The 21708-nt window shown below is 41.1% G+C and overlaps 1 protein-coding gene across 2 annotated transcripts in view; it reads left to right on the top strand.

The window, feature by feature from the left end:
- The window catches only part of OGFOD3 (2-oxoglutarate and iron dependent oxygenase domain containing 3), a 68065-nt gene that overhangs the window by 7825 nt on the left and 38532 nt on the right, over positions 1–21708 (top strand). For both annotated transcript variants that reach the window (XM_061616381.1, XM_061616382.1), the window contains exons 3-6: positions 923–998; positions 3846–3888; positions 14599–14663; positions 15208–15264. In XM_061616381.1, the coding sequence (XP_061472365.1) occupies positions 923–998; positions 3846–3888; positions 14599–14663; positions 15208–15264 (241 nt within the window). The remainder of the gene's footprint in view (positions 1–922; positions 999–3845; positions 3889–14598; positions 14664–15207; positions 15265–21708) is intronic.

Raw genomic sequence — 21708 nt, 5'->3', positions numbered from 1 at the left:
ACTGGACAGTGGCTAGTTTTTTAAAAGGAACCAGGGGAAATCTGGGAAATTACAGGCTGGTTAGCTTAACATCTGTTGGGTAAATTGGTGGAAAGCATTGTTAAAAGGTAACATTATCAAGCATATAGAATGATGGGAGATTCAAAAGACAAAGAAGTTCTTCTTCATGCAGCACATGGTTAAACTATGGAATTAAGTACCACAAGATGTAGTGATGGCCACCAACTTGGATGGCTTTAAAAGGGGATTAGACAAATTCATGGAGGATAAGGCTCTCAGTGGCTGTTAGGTATATGGCATATATAGATAGAATGTGCTATTCTTTTGAATACGAATCTCTGTGGAATGAGAGTGGGAAAGTGCCCCCATCTTCTGCTTATGGGCTTCCCAGAGGCATCTGGTTAGCCACTGTAGAAAACAGGATGCTGGACTATATAGGCTTTTAGCTTGATCCAACAGGGATCTTCTGCCATTACGTTGCATTTCTGCTCTCTGACTTCTGTCTCCTATTTTATTGAGTTCCCACTTGAGGGCACTCTTGAGATGCTTATGATGTTCTATTTTGTATGTATCGTGCTGCTGAAGTGAGAGCTTTTTGCACTTTCAAGAAGCTCCTGATTATCTAGCTAGATAAACGTATATTTAACTTCGTGTATGTCCAGATCTGATTCAACTTCATGTTCTCAAGGAGAGAATTGGTAGTTGTAATTTATCTCCTGCCTGTTTCAGAATTGATCCATTGCTCTGGTCATTCATTGCCACTCTGTAGCAGTGTTTAGTGCAGCTCTTTGAGATTACCTACGTACCAAAGTGGTGACAAGCTGGCTAGCAAACCATTGTTAGTTTATTGATTTATTCATTCATTCATAGATAAAGCAGGGAAAGGATGTTTAGCCTTCTGTTCTTTGTGTGTCTTCTTCAGGCTGCACCCCTCGGAAGTGTGGGAGAGGGATAACAGATGCCATAATCAGCAGAGAGGAAGCTGAGAGAATCCATAGGTAAATTTTCTTTTCGGAAATTGCCTTCTTATAGGATTTTTGTTGGTGTTTTAGAAAATTGATACAAATGTTGCTATTTTTGTGGTTTTTTTGACAGTTAAGGAGTTTGTGTATGTTGTTGGTGGTGATAGATATGAAGTCTTGCCTTCTTTGCTTTATCTTTCAGGGGCTCAACAGCCAGCGTGAACACTTTTTCTGTACAGGAAAATTATCAGGGATGTCAGTGAAGGTCTCCTTAGTCAGGCTCAAACAAACTTTAGTGGCTTGTTGCCAGCCAATCCGAAAAACAAGGCAAGCTTTAAAAAATCCCCAGACTCTCCTCCCACTTGGATTTTGATCCAAACTTAAGTAGAATGCCACCCTTTTCTGTCATTTGGTTCTGTGGGAAAGGTTAGAAAGAGGATACAGAGACACTCTCGCCCTCTGAATCTGCACTGGCAACTTCCTTACACTCCCCTAGGAACTAATGAAATAGCTTTGCTCCACTAGTTCCAAAGTGGGACAGATGTAGAAGGAGGTTGCAGCAGCAAATTCAGGGGGTGGGGAATCCAGTCCTTAATCCAAAGGAACCTCAGCTCCCCATCTGCACCCATGGCTTTTGATGTGCAACCTTTTTCTAACCTTCATACATCCCCCGCCATAGAGCACAATCTTTTCTGTGCTCAGTTAGATTGTAATGTGGAAGGGATGCTGCAAGGAAGCTTTGTGGGGGAAAGTAAAAATGTTCAGGGTCTTGAATTGGCTTATAATTACCCAAGTTTTCCCCATTTCTTTCAGAAAAGCTCAGGCAATATGTAATCCGAGGCAAGTTTCGTGGAGTTCACACATGTCTAATAATTAGTGGAGGTTTTTTTAATATGAAATGTGTTTTGTGCTCTTGATTGTATTTGCATTCAACACGCTTTTAAGGTGGTCACTATTCCCATTTTACAAATTGGGAGCTAAGGACGAGAGAGTGACTAATCGAGGAGTCCATGGAAAATTTGCGAATTGGGACTTGTGCAGACATAAGGCCCCCAATTGACTGATCATGGTTAAGCAATTATGTGTGAGCCATGGGATTAATGCTCGCTTTTGGACTCTGAATTCTTGCCATCTGCCTTATCTACAGATAAGTGGTACTTTGGCAGCAACATTAAGTGCAATTAAGGCTACTCAGAATTTTAAACCAGGTTTCCAAATCTAGAATCCTACTCCCAAACGCTAAGCAATGGAGAGCCTTAAACCCAGGTCACCAGAAGCCCATTTTCCTACCAAAATAGAAATAATTTTAAATATTTTAACAATTTAATATTTACATCTTAACATCTTAATATTCAATCGATTTAATGCATTTTACATTTAATATTTTAGTACTGAGTTTTGTAGTTGTTTATATGTTTAATTATGTTTAGGTATTTTTGGTATAATTTTTAAGTTTAATATATGTTTTTAAATTGTATATTGGAAGTTATATGTTGTGAACCGCCCAGAGAGCTTCGGCTATGGGGCGGTATAGAAATATAATAAATAAATAAATAAATAAATAAATAAATACATTGCAGTTCAAGTGCTGCAAATACACAAGCTAGAAAGCTCCTGCATGAGGTTGTGCTTGCCTTACTAGAGGCCATGTATTTGTCACAATCAAGAACAGCAATTTGGTATGATGTCTAATTTTTCTTTCTTGGCTTATCCTCATCAAACTTTGATATCTTCTGCTATGCATCTCTTCTACCAAAAAAAAAAAGATATTTTCTGTATATTAGCCCGGTTTGACATACATTCCCTGCTAAACTTTAGTTTAGCAGCTGGGAATGAGTTTTGTGATTGTACGTTCTCCATTCCTCTTCGCATCCACCCTTGACATGGGACATCTGATTAGCATAACTATTGTTAGCTGCTGTTTTGGAAATGAGGAATTGTGGATGTTAGGATTTTAAGCCATGTGGAAACCATGACTTAAGATCTTACTAGATTGATGTTAAATCACAGTTTCTCATTTTAAACAGGGAATAGCCATTTACGTTAATGGGGATCGGCACTTTGAGGAGGCAACGGGGGAATGTTCTGTCCTAGTGTTTGTTCCTGGCTGCCAAACTATGGTTTACCAAGCCAGAAAATGTATACCTGAACTGGGGCATTGTGTGAATGCTCTGCAGTAAGCAATAGGAAGAAATGAATAATTTAAATTTGCTGCATTCCCATTCTGTGCTAGTTTTGTGCAGTAATGTGGGACAGTTTTTCACCTCAACAAGTACCTCCATTGAGTCATTTAACTCTGCCATTCTCCATATAGGCTTTTGCATTCCAACAGAGCAATATTTCAGTGTGCCTGGAGAAAATTGTTTTAGCTTTGGTCTTTTGTCACTGGATAAATTTCCCAGATTTCTGGACTAAAAAAATAGCAGCTGCTGTGGCTTCTTCCCTGTAAGGTTGCCTGGAGATGATTGGGATAAAGCTGGGCTTTGTACTGTCTGGGTTCTTATTGTGCCTTACAGCAGGGATGGCTAACCTTTTAAGGGCCAAGGGCTATAAGGATATAGCCAGTTTAATTTTTTTTTTTAAAGACCAATTTTGGGGTGTGTTGAGGGCCCCCACAAAAACATCTAGGGCAACCAGGTATAGCCCATGGGTTATATCCACCCCTGCCTTATGGAATGACCACTTTCTTCTAGGAAATGCTCTGCTTCTGCTTTTCTAACTGGCTACTATATGTGCAGCATTCTGATTTACCCACTGATGCCAAGCAAAGGTAGGGGCCTTTCTGTTCCTTCCATGTGATAACAGTTCTTACTTGACAAGTGTCATTAAACAGTAAATGACCGTGCTACAGTTCTGATTCTGAAACTGTTGTTTCATCCACAGAATAGCAGAGAGGGGACTCTCCCTTGGAGGATCAGACGGAGGGGTGAGCAGTGTCCTGTTATCTTTTACGTTCTTCTGGTGTCCAGGCAAGATTCTTTAGATTTTGTTTTATAATGTTTTCGGGGAGGAGTGTCAGGAGTGGGAAAGAAATAACAGGACTCTGCTCTCATCCTCGTGGCAAAATATTTCTGTTTCTTTATTTAAAATTCTTCACTTGCAGAGATCTCAGCATTCCCACTGTAGTTCAATACTTGCTGTCCTTGGCTTCCACTAGGAGGAAGGGCAGGATATAAATTAAATAAATAAATTAAATAAATAAATCCAGGTTTCATTAACCTTGCCTGTGCCCTTTTGCACACTGCCAAACACTGCTGTGTCCAACTTCATATTTTTGGCAAGGGCTGAGCTTGGAGAGGAGGAATAAATGCATGGTGCATTGAAAGTGAGGTGCAAGAATGTGTATCATGAGGCAGGATGCAAGGGAATGGGTTGGGCAGCAGCCCAGGATATGGAAAAGGGAAATGTGCAGGACAAAGAAACCCCTTTTCTGCTTGCTAGTGAAGGACAATATCCCCATGTAGTTTCTGATTCTGTTTCCCTTACCTCTTCCTCTCTATGCTGAGAAAGGCCTACATATTTGTTTCTATTTTGCAAAATTTATGCAATCAAAATGGGTGGTATCCAGCTAAACAGTTCTGCTAGGGCAAGGACTTTTAGCTGCACAGTGAGACTTCCGGACCTCTCTTCTCCCCTCCTGACCCTTGCATACCTTGTAAATCTGCACCACTGGGTTGGGGGAAACACTGGAGCAGGTTTTAGATGGAGAAGGGAGCAGAGCTGGTGCCAGACTGCAGGGGCCCATGGCGGTGGCACCAGCTCCACCGCCAGGGGCTTAAATAGGCCCAGCTGTGTCACGGATTAGCATGCTGCGTGCTGACACCTGCCATCACGCAAGATGGTGAGGGAGCATGTTGACACCTCAGCTGCCATCTTGGGTGATGGTACGGATGCGTGCACAGTACTGCCACAGGAAGTTGCATGGTCAGCCTGTGCTAGCAACGGGGGGAGTGCCTGGGGGGTGGCTTCCGCTCCATGATCCACGTCAGCATCGAGTCACAGGGTGCATGCTCCGTGACCCAGTGCTAGCACAGAGCAGGAGCTACATCCACTCAGCCCAGCAGCAAGGGCCCCTCTCAGCATCAGGGGCCCTCAGCCAGTGCTCAACCTGGCTGCCTGCTGGCACCATTGCCTGGAGGGGAGAGTGGGGAATTTCTGTTGTGCAGCTGAAAGTCCTTGCGCTAGCAGAACTGTTTAACCCAGCATTTTGAATTTACTGGAGATGGTGATATGACGGGAATCCTTATTGCCTTCTCTTGTGAGCATGTAATATGTCTTGTTCCATTTTACTAAACTTACTCTGCCCTAGAGGCATTTCTGGTTAGGGCATTTTGTCACTGGTGCAAATTAAGACATTGGTGGAAATCAAAATTTTATAATCTTGCTGCAAGCTAAAGTTGGTGGTTTGAGATCTGGGCTTTCTGGGTTGTCCAATTAAAATATTCTTCTTTTGAAATGTTAGACTTTTAGGGCCAAACAAAATTATGAAAAGCCATAGAAAAAAAGTAGTGGCTGCTGAAAGACTTCACCAAAGCTAGCCAATGAGCTTTGTGGCTAGCATTTTAAACTGGATCTTGCAGTACATCTCCCAGTGAACACTTTATCAAACATACCATGCAGCCCAGTAGTACAAAGTGAGTTTCTGTTCCATTCTGACCATAAAGAAAGACAGCAATCTTTCACAGTAAAACAGTTCAATAAAAGAATATTCCTTTTACCTCTTTTGTATTTCATTGCATTCTGCAGTCTATTGAGAGCTCAAGCAGCTCTGTCGTTCCGGATAGACCATAATTGCTTTATGTGCAATCCAGTCATTTTGATTGACAGGTGTCTTTGCAATTGGCCATGGATCATTCTTAACTTAAATTAATTTGATGTCTTGGGGCTGCTTGCCGTATCTGAAGAAAATCAAAAGTAGATTTAAATCTTCATCTCTTGAAGATGTGAAGTGTTGCAAAGATGTAATGAAACTGACTTTCCACTTCCCAAGGAGGCTGAATTTAGCCTCCAAATACACAATCCTTTTTTTCTTCTTGTTGGTCTTCTATAGGATTTTCCAATCCAGACACACCATGCTTTTTTGTTAACTATATCCTCATTGACTGATCCTCATCTGTACCTTCATTTTTGTGTTAGCTTCCTCATGTATCCCCTTCTTCTAAAACGCCCTTCCTAAACCCACCACAAAGGTTTAGGTTTCTGGGTAGTAAGACTGTCTTGAGATCAAAAAGTCTCTTAATTGCAGTTAGCCTTTAAATGGATGTATTTAAATTTTCCCTTCAGATTCTGCTCTTTTGTGTTTGTTTCATTATGAAAATAGCTAAAATTCCATTGATCTTCTGAATAAGTACAAGTGGAAAAATAATTACTCACCAAGGATCCAGATAATAGTTTTATTTCTACAGCTCACACTTCCTTTTTCTCTGTGAGGGTACAGACAAAATGAGAAGGATATGGGCAGTTTCTGCTTAGGGCTGGTATTGAGGAAGGTTTGTTTCCTATCAGTTGACTTTTGTGAGCATATGTCTGAAAAGGGGAAGAAGGTGAATGTTGTTGCTGTAGTAATATGGGATTAAGGTTACAGTTCTAACCATGTCTACTTAGAACTAAGAAGTAAGTCCTATTGAATTCAATGTGGCTAACTCTCAGATAAGTGGGGTTAGGGTTTCACTCTAAGTTGGTGGAATTTGTTCCACAGGAGGCAGTGATGGACACCAACTTGGATGCATTTAAAATAGGATTAGACAAATTCACAGAGGATACAGCTGTCAATGGCTACTAGTCTTGGATGGCTATGCTCTGCCTCCATAGGCATAAGCAGTGTGCCTTCAAATACCAGTTGCTGGAAACTGCAGCGGGGGGGAGTGCTGTTCGCACTCGGGTCCTGCTTGTGGGCTTCCCATGGGGCAACTGGTTGATCACTGTGAGAACAGGATGCTGGACTAGATGGGCCACTGGCCTGATCCAGCAGGCTCTTCTTATGTCCCAAACTGCCTAATAGTTTCATGACTAAACAGGTCTCCAAATCTTTGTTTCATTGATAGGATGTTTAACGCTCCATTCTGTACACCACCCCACCTGTCAATGTCTTATTGGATTGCATCAAATGTTTTATGTGTTTCCTTTTTTTACAAAGATTCACTGAAAGCCCTTATTTATAGGCTTGATTTACAATAGTGTAGCATCCATTCCATACGCTGGTCAGAGTATTTTTTTTTTATTTTTTAAAGGTTTTATAGATGGCCTTTTCAGAGCACATTCCCCTCAGAAAGCAGTGTATAGAACACTAGTCAACAAACCTAGTATATGAACCCATCAGATTAAAAACTGACATTATACTCTCCTTGAAATTAGCAGCAATTTCAAACCACAGCAGTTAATAACATACAGGCTGAAACAGAAATCTTAAAGGTTCTCTTAAAAAACAAACGATGATAGGGCTATACATACTTCCTGAGGGAGGGAATTCCATGAGTGTGGAACCATGATTGAAAAAGCCCTGTTCCTGGTACCCATCCACCTGGCATCAATTTAACGACTTTTCAGTAGGCTATTCCAAGAACAATGTGAGGTTCTAAACAGGAGGACCAGTTTACAGTGCTTGACAGCCAATTGGAGAAACCAGCAAAGTGAACATCAATAATTAGTTGAAAATTTGAAGCCTGATGTTATTACAGAAGAGCTACAGAGAGGTGTGTGCTTGACAAGTGGGTAAGATGGCAAAACATGATGGATTGGTTTAAGAGCAGGGGTGGGCAAGTCCTTCTGGTTGATCTCTGGGTAATTTGCAGTAGATCCTCAAGGGTTTCCAACTCAATTGATTAACAATGGCAACAACTAAAGTATGCTTTCCGACCCTGGAATTGGACTTCTGAAACAAGAAAGCTTGGAGTAACCAGGAATGGACTTCTGTGTGAAACTCAGTTCACTTTTGGTTCTGAAAACAAATCCCTCATTTCAGAATGTGCCCAGAGGGACTCTTTAATTCTAGCGGGGTGTACTTAGCACCTGGCTCTGGCTGGGAGAACATAGTGTTCCAGTAAGAAACAGAGTAGATTCAGCAAGCCTGAACTCTGCCCACAACTGGGCTGGAGCTGCAAACACAGCAGGAGTTCAAAGCTAAAAGCAGCATATGGAGTGCAGGCCATGTTAAATAGGAAATAAGAAAGCTTAGAACATTATTTCAGGGGTGCCTTGAAGAGAATCTTGAAGCAGAACCTTGTCATTCTGCTTTCCAGGAAGCAGGGATCTCTGTTTAATTCTGAAGAACTGGACAATTTGCTGATTTTAGTTTAGTCAGGGATCAGTTGCGGCTCTGCCCCTAATATTGTGTTGTAAATCTATATGTTTGATGAAACTCTGAAATAGGGCTAAGATGCGAGACTCTGCAGAGCCCAGGTTGAATCCTGCCTTTTTCAAAAGTGACTTCTTGGCCTTTGCATATAAAATGCATAAGTATGTTTTGGTCATTCATTCTTTGTCCTTCTCTGAAGTTGTTAATTTCATTCAGCTGTAAAATATAATATCTGGGTTTATTAGTGCTACTGTTTGCATTGGAATAGAAACATACGCTCTCTATAGTAAATGCTCTGAGGTGGTGGCGATAATGATATTTCAGTTCATTACCTGCCCTTCATCTTACGGTCAATACAATATTAAACCAGTCTAAAACAAACCACAGTCTCAAGAATAGGCTGTGTCCCAAAAATATATCTCTCGGGTGTCAAAGCCTGGGGTAAAGAGATGTGTCTGCAGCATATAACAGAAACTGCATAATAAAAATGCAGATGCAACTCTGTGGCAAGGGAATTCCCTAATACTGGGGCTGTCACAGAGAATGCCCTCTCTTGGGCCACCATCCCCTGAGCTTCTGAGGGTGGTATTACCCAGTGGCCCCTTCTGCTGATCTTAACACCCAAGAGAGTCTGTAGGGAAGGAGACAGAGTTCTAGATACTCAGGGCCTCAGTCATCTAGGACTTTAAACACTAATCTTGAATTGGGTCCCAGAAACAAACGGGCAACCGGTGCAGATGTTCTTAACACAGGGGTTATACAAGATCTAAATGGAACCCCAGCCAGTAATCAGGCTGCTACATTTTGGACCAACTGAAGTTTCCAAGTCATCTTCAAGGGCAACTTCACATAGAGAGCATTGCAGACTGGAAGTTACCAAAGCATGGAATACAGCGGCCAAGTTGGTGGTGAACCAGCTGGCAAGGAAATAGGCATTCCTTGACACCAAGGCCACCTGAGCCTCCACCAACAATGTTGGATCCAGGAGTATCAGCAAGCTACGGGCCTGCTTCTTTCAGGGGAGTGCAACCCCACCCAGAACAGGCCATCTCCCCACTTCCTGGGCTTGGGAACTTGAAACACATATAAAGCTGTTCAATACAAGACTTATCTGCCACTGCCTTACATTGAAAACATTTTTCAATTCTTCCGTGAGCAAACTGTGTTCTTTTAAACTCTTCTATATTGATGTTATCCAACATTATCCTACCTCTGGGAGGTGAAAGGACTGAATGAATGTTTTTTCTGATGTTCATATTGTTTTTTACTGCCATGTTCCCTCTGCTATGAATCACTTATACTTTGTTTTGGTTGAATATAAGAATTTCACTTAATAGAACTAATTTCTTTATAGCTGCTTGCCTCTCCTGTGCCTTCCAAAATTAGCCTTGGCAGTTACGTAAAAGGTGCCTTCCGCTGTTGCTACTAGTATTACTTCAAGAAATGAAATGGATGGGGGTTTTGTTTTCTCTGGAGGCATAAAAGACTATGCGTTCTTAATAATCCATTAAGGACTTTACCAGAATGAACAAGATAACTGCCCTTGATTGTCTGCTCTTTCTTTAATTGGGATGCAAATGTACCTTGACTATAAATCTGGTGACAAGCAATTTTTCCTAGCTATGCATTCTCAGTGGCATAGCTGGGGGGGGGTGGAGGGGGCGGTCCGCCCCGGGCAGCACATTCTTGGGCTGGCCGGAGGAAACTCTTCCCCCTTGCGTATTCGTTCAGCACCTTCCTGCTTTCCATTCAAAGGGCACATGTGCAAGAGCCGCCACGCCACCCTAACGCGAAATGAGGCGAGTTTCCCAGAGCTAAGCATGCTGTGGTGGATCTTAGATCTGTTTTTTTAGAGATGTTAGGACTTAATTAGTTTGATTTTTTTTTTTTGTAAATTGTATTGTTTTTATTTGTATTTGTATTTTTATTTGTGTGTAAGCCGCCTTGGGGGCCTATTTGGCCGAAAGGCGGCCTAGAAATAAAACATAACATCTTGGGCGGGTAAAGCACCTGCACAGATGACATCGCGGCGACCGTGGCCCCAGTTCACAGTCGCAAGTGAAGAGAAGTTCCGAAGAAACGTTCAGAACTTGCAAAGCAGCAAGAATCAGAAGAACGCAAAGCACTTGGCTGTCCTTACTTGGCTGCTTACCATTACAACAGCCCTGTGAAGTAGGAAAGGGAGCAGCACAATGGCTTGCCTATGGCTACCCAGAGAGACCTTATTAGTGGCCTATCCACAGTTAAGGAATTCTGTTCTCTGGGAGACTATTTTTGGAGTGCATTGAGAGGGGCGGCAAACTCAGGGACTGCCCCGGGCAGCAAAAGCTCTAGCTACGCCGCTGTGCATTCTTCACTCTGACAGTTTCTGGATTTCCTCTCACAGTACTACTGCTTGTTGCAATATTGGGCCGCTAGAGGGGATTATCATACAGAGTTTTGGAGTGCATTGTCAGCATGCTGATGACACACAGCTCTTTTTCTACTTTTCATCTTCAGAAAGTGAGGCAGCCAATATGCTGAATCAGTACTTGGTTGCAATATGGACTGGAGGGCCAATAAACTGATTATTTATCCAGACAAGCCTGAGATGCTGTTGGTGTGTGGTTCCTCTGATTGACTGAGTGGTGTGCGACCTGCTCAAGATGGGGTCACTCCCTCTGAAGGAGTGGGTTTGTAGTTTGGGGGTTCTCCTGGATCCATTGCTGTCACTTGAGACACAGGTGGCTTCAGTGGCTTAGAGTGCCTTCTATCAGCTTAGGCTGGTGGCCCAATTGCAACCCTATCTGGATAGGGATAACCTGGCTACACTGTGGTAACTTCAAGGTTGGATTATTGCAATGTGCTTTACGTGGGGCTGCCTTTGAAAATGATTCGGAAGTTTCAATTAGTGCAGAATGTCGCTGACCATTTGTTGACAGGTTCAATGTGAACAGAGCATGTAACACCAATCCTGTTCCAGTTACATTGGCTGCTTCCAAGCCCAATTCAAAGTGCTGGTTTTGACCTATAAAGCTCTTTACAGCTCAGGACCCCATGATCTTCTGGAACATCTCACCCAATATGAACTTACCTGGACCCTTAGATCTTATTCTGAGGCCCTTCTCCAGGTCTCCCCTCTGAGGGAGGTTTGCAGAGTGGTATCAAGGGAGAGGGCCTTTTCAGTTGTAGCTCCCCATGAGTGCAATACACTTACCAGTGATGTCTGCCTGGTGCCTTAATTGACATCTAATTGGCAGCAGGTAAATATGGAGATTAGGTTGTGTGGTATTAGCACACTGCCAGAGCTTCCTTAGGCTTGGTTGGGAGTGTTGTTGTGTTGTTGTTTTTATGGTTTTGTAATATGATGTATTTTTATTTATTTATTTATTTATTTTATTTTATTTTATTTATAGCCCCACTTCCTTCCAGCAGGAGCCCAGGGCGGCAAACAGAAACACTAAAACACTTTAAAACATTATAAAAAGACCTTAAAATACATTAAAACAAAACAACATTAAAAACATTAAAAAAAACACTTTAAAAACATCTTTTAAAAAAAGGGTTAAAGATATTAAAAAACATATTAAAAGCAATTCTAACACAGATGCAGACTGGGATAGGTCTCAACTTAAAAGGCTTGTTGGAAGAGGTTTATAATATATTTTAATAGTATGATATATTTGTTTTTGTTTTAACATTGTTGTAAGTTGCTTGGAGACCTTTGAGTATCAAACAGTTAATAAATCTAATAATATTAATATCATAGGGTTATATCTGGGAATTTGTTCAACATAGGTAGGTAGTACTTGAATGAGGAACAAATAACACAAGTTCATTCTGCAATAATAAAGAGAGCCAACGTAATTTAGACACAACTTCCCAATCTTGATGTTGATTTTCCACCTCAAAAAAATATATGGTAGGACAGATTATGCACTGGAGTGATTTCAAGAAACAATAGTTTGAAAATGGTCATAGCTGCAATTTTCCAAGCCCCCCAAGTGAGTCGTGTTGCATTTGGGAAACCAATGGTGTAGAATTTATGGCTTGCAATGTGCATGGAACAGAGCCAAGGAAATAATTATGACAATCTCAATTTTGATTTGAAAGTAAAAAATTAGTTTTAAGCCCTTAGGTTTTAGAAGGACAAACGTTGACAGAACTGTAACCAAGAAGCTCAAAAATGGAAAGAAGATATTTATTACCACAGTTATTTAGATCCCATCTTTCAGTATACAAATTCTTAAAAGTAACATCAATACTCATTTGTAAACAAACCCAATAAGCAATATCAAGATATAGCAAATCATCAGGATCCTTTTTACATGGCAGCTTGAGCTGGAAAAGGAGCAGGCTGCTGCTGTCCTGCCTGCCCCACTTTCCTGGAATCCTTTCCATGAAGCAGTTAGAGGTAGTTGGCCCTGGGGAGAGGGCAGTCCAGCTGGAGTAGTCTGTGTTGACATCCTTGCCCTCCTCATTCTCACAAATATAGCACATTAGTCACAGTATTACTTTCTAATCTAACTTTATTCATCATAATAGTGGTTTCAAAACAACCCATCTTGGGATAATTCAGATATTATTTAAAGACTGCCTCCCAATCACATGGAGGAGCAGCCATAAGAGCAGCTACTCCCCCTTCAGACCTTTGCCTAATGCACAGAGCTGGGTAGCTTGTGATGTTGGGGCCAAGAGGTATTCCTGCTCTCTGAGGAGGAACATAACTTGCTATTGCATCCAACCCTAGGAAACTGTGGTTTGGCACATAGTTTGCCCTTCAACTAGAATCAAACCATGCACATAACACTAAACCATGGTTTAGCATTGCATCTAACTAATCCTTGAATGGTAAAAGCCAGGGACAGAAGGTGTCTCTTTTTGAATCTATGGCTTTGCTCCCAAGTGAATATCTGCAGGTTCCCCAATATTCTGTCCTATTGTCAAGGCCATCTGCTCCAAACTTGTGCTGTTTCAGAAAGCAGAAAAGCCACTTCTTTAGCTGATGAAATGGTGGAAATTAAGAACTGGTTAAGTCACAGAATAGTGTGAAGTGTTTCCCCTTCAGTAATAATTGAAATAAAAAAGTCAACAGTTTTTCTGCAGGTCAGAAGAACCTTGCAAATGAGTTCTTCTCCTGGTTCCTGACCAGAGAAGCAGACTTAGGCCTTGAAGACTGGGTTTAGCACAGAGATTTTCTCAAAGGTTAGCACAGGAACGTACTAGACAGGAATCAGGACACAGAACACCAGCAGGTGCAACTAGGCTCATGGAAGCAACGGAAAGTTTTCTCAACAAAGCTCTTGCCTCAGTACACTCCAAATAAAGGAGACGGGGGTGGGCATTCTACTTGCATGAGCTAAATCTAGCGCTTTCCAGTCTTTGAAGCAAGGCAGGGGCTTCTCCTAGGGAAAAAAAGCATGATTTTTCAAGTTGTAACTGTGTCTTCTCCCATCTTTGTGACCTTGGGGAAGCTGTCAGCTCTGACTCTGTGAGAGATTCCTCTTCCTTATCTCTCTGGAATTGTCCAGCAGATTCATTAAGGCCTGGCTGCTCAACGAATTAGTCTGGGCTAAGTGCCAGCAATGAAAGGAGACTACATCCCTTACTGTCCATCTCGGGTGAGGAGGGATTGCTGAAGCCTTCTTCCGCAGAAACACAGGACCACTGTGCTCTGAGAGGGATTTTAGGAAGCCTTTCCTCTGTGGTCTTGCCAGGTCCTTCTCCAACATCTGCAACCCCCTTCCCATTCTCCCAATCCTGCCAAATGTTCTTTGTGGGGCCCATGACTGCTCTTAGGCTTGCATGAGCAAAGAGACTCAACTTTTTCTCTCTTCTAGACTTAGTGATTGAAGGCAGATTGCTTTAGAACTATATAGGAATCAACAAAGGTGTAATGGATGCTATTTTAGGGCATTCGTGTCAAGTCCTGAAACATGAATAAACACAACTGAATTCTAGGGGGAAACAATGCCAAAGAGGGGGAAATAACACTAGATAACTCTCTTACCTCAGTTCTCACTTGCATGGGACATATTTATAACCAGAACAACTTTAAACCAAGAAGGCTGTATTCAATACTGTACCTGTTCTGCTAGTGCAACAGAACTTCCTCTTCCTTTCCTATTCCCTCCAGTTCCCTGTGTGACCTCAAAATCAGCTCTGGAAGGAGCAGAATTTGGGGGGTTGTAGGAGAAGAAATAGAAGTCCTGTTGTGCAAGCAGAGCCGTGGAGCATTGGATACAACCCAGAATCTGAGACTGCACAGAACAGAGATTTGGCCTCCAAATAATTTTTCCTTTTAATCGTCTTCCTTTTTACTTACTAGCTTCCTCTTGTTTGGATTTCTTTTTTCCCTCCCAGGCTTCGATTCTGGACTTGCACTCTGGAGCTCTTTCTTTGGGGAAGCATTTTGTTAACATGTACAGGTAATGAATAATTGCATCTTGGTCTCCAGTTCCTTGAGTACCGCTGATTTTAGTGCTCTTAGCTTCTCAGTATGGATTAGGAGTTCGAAAAGAGAGAAAAGGCTCAGATGATGCAGGAAATTGATAGATTCTTCTGCAAGTGCGAAAAATATTGTGATATTAAGTGTTATTAACAAGTGGTGTTAAGTTGGGCATGTAGAAGACCAACAGAAATATTTACTGTCTGCATAGGTGCTGGATGTAAGAGTTGGTTCTACCATAGTTTAGATTTGTAATATAACGGAAGAGCAAAAAAAATTGTACCCTACTTAAGTGGTGATCAGTTTTCCTAGAGAATTACTAAATACTTCTACCATAGCATCCTTTCATTCATTGGAGCCCTTCTTGCTTATTAATCATAATAATTGCCACTCTGGGTTATTCAAAATTGGTTTGAATAAATCTATTTACAAAGAAAATTTAAGCACTGGCTGGTGCAGGGATATAACTTGCATTTTCTATTTTTTGGTTTAGTCTTTGGCTTGTCTTTTTTCCCCCCCACCAGATACTTTGGTGATAAAATCCATGATACCTTTACAGAAGAAGATTTTCAGTTATATCGGTAAGAAAAAAACCAGTAATTTTAAATTTTATTTTCTTCCAATCTGCTGTCAAGTACATCTTCAGTCATGCTGACAAGGACAATTTATAACTGCCTCTGAGAAAAGGTGTGTCAAAATGCAGCATTATGTTTGAATTGCTGATAAGATGCATTGTTTGTTACATAGCTAAGGAGAGTCTTTCAGTTTGCATAACTGAAAATATGGAAAATTAACAGTCCAACAAACTAGTAGTGTAGGAAAAAGAGTCTTGTGACATTACTTGTATTTCATAGAAATTGGTAGCTCAACTTTGATTTAATTAAAGTAACAGGAAATTTACGGGTCCGATGGACTGGGGGTCCTGAAGAAATTGAGGACACAGGCTTGCAGCAAAAAGGTAGGCCTTTATTTAGTAAGGAAACGTACAAGAAGTCAGTTTTCCATGATGTTCGGTGGAGCTCTGTCATATGGCACTGATGTCTACATTTTTATACCCTTCAGGACAAAGAAATTAGCATCTTCCAATCCAAAAGTTACACATAAGTATTACCTAGACATTATGCTGCTTACATTAAAATATACCCAACCAGATAATAGAAATTCTAATACCAGCCCATCACTTTTATGACCTAATATATTCCAAAACTGACCCTTCCTGACCCTTTGGAGACACTGAGGCTGCTGTACCAGGGTCTTACTCCCTTTGTCCTATCTCCTGGCCTTGCTGTCCCAACATATTGAACATTCCAAGAAGGGACCCCAAAGAAACAGCATCAAGGACAGAAATTTTTTTAGCTTTGATTTACCTATTAAGATATTATAACCTCATTATTCCTAAAGAATATATAGTTTATTTGTCCATTATAAGAATTCCGTATCAAAAGGTCAAGCTCCGATTAACCTATGCAATCCAGATCACACTGTCCCATAAGCAGAGAGCAGGTGGTCTGCAAATGAACCAAACAGCAAGCTGCAGGGGAGGACAAAAGTTGCTGTCTGTCCAAAATTTCTATCCCACCCTGTGACAACCATTCAGATTGTGTGCGAGAAAAACCATTCATCAAAAAATTATCCCAAGGAAACTTTAATGGATTTATCTCTACATTGCCCAACATCCCATCTCTGGTTGCTCTAGAAGAAAGGGGTGTATGAAGGAAACCAAAGACTTTATGCAGAGAAGAGAGAAACTATTTTGGAAGTGAAGGGGAGGGTGCTGGCATCAGCTTCTACAAAGGAAGCCCCTGGCCCCTTTCATGGATGGGCCTGGTGCAGGGACCCAGATGTCACTTGAAAACTTGGAATAGGGTGTGCAGTGCTTGGTCGTGTAGTTCGGGATCCAGCTGTTTTAACTATTGAGGGAGGCAACCAAATTTAAAAGTAGTCCCTCTAGTCTGTGTTTACATGGTGGTGTGGATGAATCTTTCCAAGACATCTTGGAGACAACAGCAACTAGAGGCTGTAACATTTGAGTGGGGGTGATAGACCTTTTTCTTGTACCCCCCACCCACCCCTGCTCCTGGAACATCTGCCTTGCTGAGGAGTAGTGGCACTAAGTGCAATAGAACTTTTCTGCAGCTCAAAAGTACAGGTGAAGGGAGATGATGCTAATCCTGATTTCTAGTTCAGCAACACCAGAGCCAACTCCGGGTACTTTTCTGGAGGGGAGGGGAGCTCTGGCTGGTATAAACGTAGGTGCTGCTATAAACCTTTTTCTGGCAGCAACCTCAGTTGGCAGAGGCTGTAACCTCTGAGCTGGGGTGGCAGACTCCTGTGTTTTTGTATTGGAATGCTTATTATGTTACTGATTTATTGACAGTTTGTTTTATGATGACGGGAACCTTATAATGTTGTTTGTTGGATTTTTATGTTTTGAAATGATTCAGTCTTTGATTGTTACTGTTGTAGTGATTTGTATTTTTGTTCTGTTGTGAGCTGCTTTGAGCACATTTATATGGCAAAGCAGCATACAAATTTAATAATAATAATTTAGGTGTTCAGCAAAATAGTTGTATAATATCCTTTGTATAGCTGTTCCACAAGTCTAGTAAGGTTCTTTACCCCATACTACTGTTCCAGGGAGACTATGCAAGAATCAGACGTCTTTAGGAGTTAATTAGTTTCTTCTAATTACTAACCAAAATTTGTTGATATATTCTTTAAATTTATATCCCACCCTTCCTCCCAGAACGAGCCCAGGGTGACAAACAAAACACTAAAAATACTTTAGAACAGACTTTAAAAAATATTAAAACAAAACATTTAAATATATATATAGTTCTTATACCCCAGTTGCCTTTAACTCCTCTCCCTCTTCTGTCTCTAAATGTGTAAAATGGGCTTATTCCCCATCTACTTTTTTTCTACACCAAGGAGACTGAATACTCTTAATCTGTCTTCAAAATGTAAGTTGTTTCACTCCTTTCATCAATCTAGTTCTTCTTTCTACATGCATGTCCGTGAATTAATCCTTCTCAATATGTGACCAAAACTGGATGCTATAATCTAAATATGAGCCTACAAAACATTTTGTGCTTTGTACATAAGTATCCATACTCGGCGACTTTATCAGAGTAGCACTGTTGTGTCCATTGGCAACAGACTGAGACCATTCTGCTGATCCTGCTTCTACAGGGCGCCATTTGAAAAAAAACTTTGATTAGCTAGTGTTGTTTAATTTATCCTGCAGTTACCTGTGGACCTCAGAATTTAGTATAGAAACTCAGGAGAGAGGATCAGCACTACTGATGAACTGTCATACTAAGGTGGGAGGGTGGCAGTTTTGCTCCTGGGAGATGAGGTGCGTGCTGTGATGAGAGAGCAGATGTTTCAGAGACCAGTTCCCAATTATTTTGCTGTGGTTAGCAGGAAGCCAGAAATCTCTGCACCAGCCCTCTCTGGTTACTGTAGACAGCAAGAAAAGGGCAGAATTAAATAATACCCATCTGTTCAATCCCACTATCTCTGCTCACACTAGTTATCCAGGTCTGAACTCTGTGCTTCTTTGCAATTGAGTACTTTGTGGAAGAGGGACACTTAACAGAAGCAAAGCTTACCATTATTGGATTTAGACTATGTAGCAGAAAAAATGTTTGTTTGCCAGTGACAACTTGCAGACTTTCTTTGCAGAATTTGCTTTTCCTAACAGCAACGCTTTGCTTCCAGTGTCTCATCTCCATCAACATACTTTAAGACTATGTTTACCATAATTTCCTTCTATTAAACTATCAAGAACAATTTTTTAAAAAGACACCTTGGTGAAGTTAACTAGTAAAGAAGCACTACTAAGCATTCCAGGCTTTTTCTGGCAGTGAAGCAGAACTGACATTCTGAACTAGTGAATGTGTATTTAAAACTCTGTCAAAAGAGCAGCTGCTTGTGGGGATGAATTATCGCTCCAGTGCTTTCTACATTATGCTGAAGGGGGTTGTGCTCAGAATGGCAGTAACATCGAGCAGCCTCATACAGCAGAAAGGAGGGATGATTTTGGTTTAAAATCAACCACTTTAACCAAATTAATTTTAATCACTTAGCTGTTGTGCTTCCAGCATATTATTTGTACATCATATGCCCTCTTCTTTTATCAGAAGCTACATTTTAGTATAGCTGATAAAGTAGAGGATTTACTCTGAATAGCCAGAAAAATAATAAAATCAGAATCGTGGAATGATGTTAAATACCTTTCCATCTCTACATGCATTGGTTTGCATTAAGGAGTGCCACTTCATTACAGATATAATCAACAGTATTCTTGCACAGAGCACAGTATAATTTTTTTAAGGAGTTCTCAATATAATACAGCCTGTAGATGGGCTTGCAAAATGATAGCTCAAGGGAACAGTGGCAGAAGAGCCTTATTGTCTACTTGAATTGTTGGGTTGATTTCTCAGAGATAGATGGTATATACAGAAACTGTCGTCATTGAGCAAGATTTCAAAATGACCTGTGACAGTTATTGTAAGAAAATAGATGAGACTTCTTAAAACTGATTTGCTTGCGTAAAATAATTTTCCTTCTGAATGAACTTCATTTTTTCTAGGCTGGTAGACTTGAGACACAGGAAAGTGGCATTTTGGTGACAGCAGAAAACCATATTACTGTACTAACCCCTGTGCAGCTTGAAAGCTGGCCCTATCAAATATACCGTCTTTTTTATGTCAGTCTTTGAGGCAATGAAAACTGAGAGGTGTTTGTTTTATGTTTTATGGACATGGAAAAGAACTTGACATCAGATGTGATGTTAGTGCATGCTTGTCAACTTGCTAATTGTAGGAGACAAAGGCATTCCAGATGCAATATTTATATATGGGAAGAATGACAACAGAAACTGTGATGGTCTGCCAGTGTCCTTCATTTTGTGAAAGCAGGCAGCTTGGGTGGTAGTGAAGGATTCAGTGTGCTGAAGGAAATGGAACTGTTCCTTCTCCTTCTCTCCTTCTAGTTACCACCCTTGTTCTTAATTCCGTGTCTAGAAATCCAGAGGAATCAAACTGTGGTTGTTGCAGTAGTTCTAGTTCTTGATGTAACCGGAACCACCATCTGAGTGAGAGAGAAAGGGTGGTAGGTGAAGGCTGCCTCAGGGTCTGCTCAAGCTGGTCTCTCACCCACCCACCCACCGATCCATCAATTGCCGTGCGGGAAGGATCCTGATGACTTTTTAAATCTTGATGTTATTGGTTGTGGCTTTTAAAAAATGTAGTTGGCTGTTTCTTGTAAGCCACCTTGGAAGGATTTCTTTCCTGAAAGCCAGGATATTAATAATTGTAAAAATAATAAAATCTGAACTTCTTTCAACCTTTGTTTTGCATTGCACCCCATTCCTTGATTTGACTGTGCATCCCATTCTGGATAAGATCAAATACCATACTTTAACAACCTGCTGCCAACCATATTCTATTTCACTATTGTTTGGTCAGTCTTGCTCTGTTTTCAAATTCCTACGGTTCCTGCTTCTTTGAATTTCCCTTGTAGGAACCATAGTTCACAATTTTTTGAAAAGCTTGTCTTGGGTCTCTCAGAGGTTTGTTGATGTTTCAACGTGTAGTTCATGCCTTGCATGAAGGTTCCAGATTCCTTACATCTCCAGGAAAGGATCTTTGTTAAGACGACGGGGAGGAGATTCTGTGAGCCTGGATGGGCGAAATATATTTTCTACCTTGTAAAAGGCAGCTTCATAAATTTCAGATTCATTTTTACCCAACTCATGAAACTTGCTTAATAGATTTGCCGTTGGCTCCTGCTGTTCTCACCAGGCAGCCTGGCTCAAAATATCTTCTGCAAGTCTTTCTCCTGACTCTGGACAAATATGCAAGTGAAGTGCCATCAGCATAAGCCAGCTTGACAAGATGAGCCTTAAGCTCTTCTGAGGTCATCAAATCAGGGTTCTGCACATCCAGTAAAGCAAGCCATGCATTGCAAAGAGGTGGACCCACTATAGTGACAATTTGCTTCTTAACTTTTCACCAATTCAAATTTAAGACTATCAGCAACACCATTTTTGCTTATCTTTATTTCTGTGGAGAGTTAAGTTTCAAGATAACCAAGCACAGAACCTTGCTGGGCTTCATCTGTTAAAACATACATGTTTTCACTTTCTTTTGATCTGTTGAGTCAAACATTATCCTGGTAATAGGCATTAGTGAGGGGTATCCTTTCCCCCCCAGAAAATGGCATCTGCATCTTAAGCACTTCAATATGCAATAGCTGCTATACCTATATGGCTGGAAATTCTTCTGCTTGCTTAAACAGTGCAGAATGAGCAAATGTAGGTGCATGGATGAACGGCCACACTTAATATCAGGTCTGGTAGTGTGGAGGCCAGGGGATGTTTCCAAAGATGGCTGAGCAGGTCATAATGCCAGTAGACAGCCAGTCAGAGAAGCAGCTCAGTCTGCTCCTGAGTGACAAGTTGTGCAGACAGGATCTAAGCCAAAGTCTTGTCACTGTATAGGGCCAGATATGACCCTTGTGTCTCCTTGTGTCATCTGATGCCAGATGGGCTGGAATTTGTAGTATCACTGCCTGGTCATCTGGAGTGGTGGCAGCACAGCTGAGAATGGACCAGCAATTGGTGCTGCTTACAAACTGTTGTGATGACCCCTTGGAAATAAGGCCTTCCTGCCTCTGGAGCCTTAGGAGCTGCCATCACAGTTTTAAAATCTTGGCTAAGGAGGCCATATTAGAGACCGCAATAAGGTAAGGACTAGAATTTTTAAATAATATGGTTGCTTTTATTTGCAACTATATGAAGGAAAAAGGAAGCTGAGGCTACTGTGTACCTTCTAGTTTACTCAGTGCCTTTTTTGTGATGGAACACACCAGTGCAGAGTACTGGAGCCTCTTTTTTTGCTGCCCATGGCAACCATTTTGTGCTGGCACTCTCAGCATTTTTATCAAAATATGAGAACTGGCATCTCATTTTTTACCAAAAGTAAAAGACAATTTGCTGTAATTTTTGTAAATCAAGC

Source organism: Rhineura floridana, chromosome 3, assembly GCF_030035675.1.
Source record: "Rhineura floridana isolate rRhiFlo1 chromosome 3, rRhiFlo1.hap2, whole genome shotgun sequence".
In the NCBI taxonomy this organism is placed as follows: Eukaryota; Metazoa; Chordata; class Lepidosauria; order Squamata; family Rhineuridae; genus Rhineura; species Rhineura floridana.
This window is presented reverse-complemented; position numbering and strand designations above follow the sequence as displayed.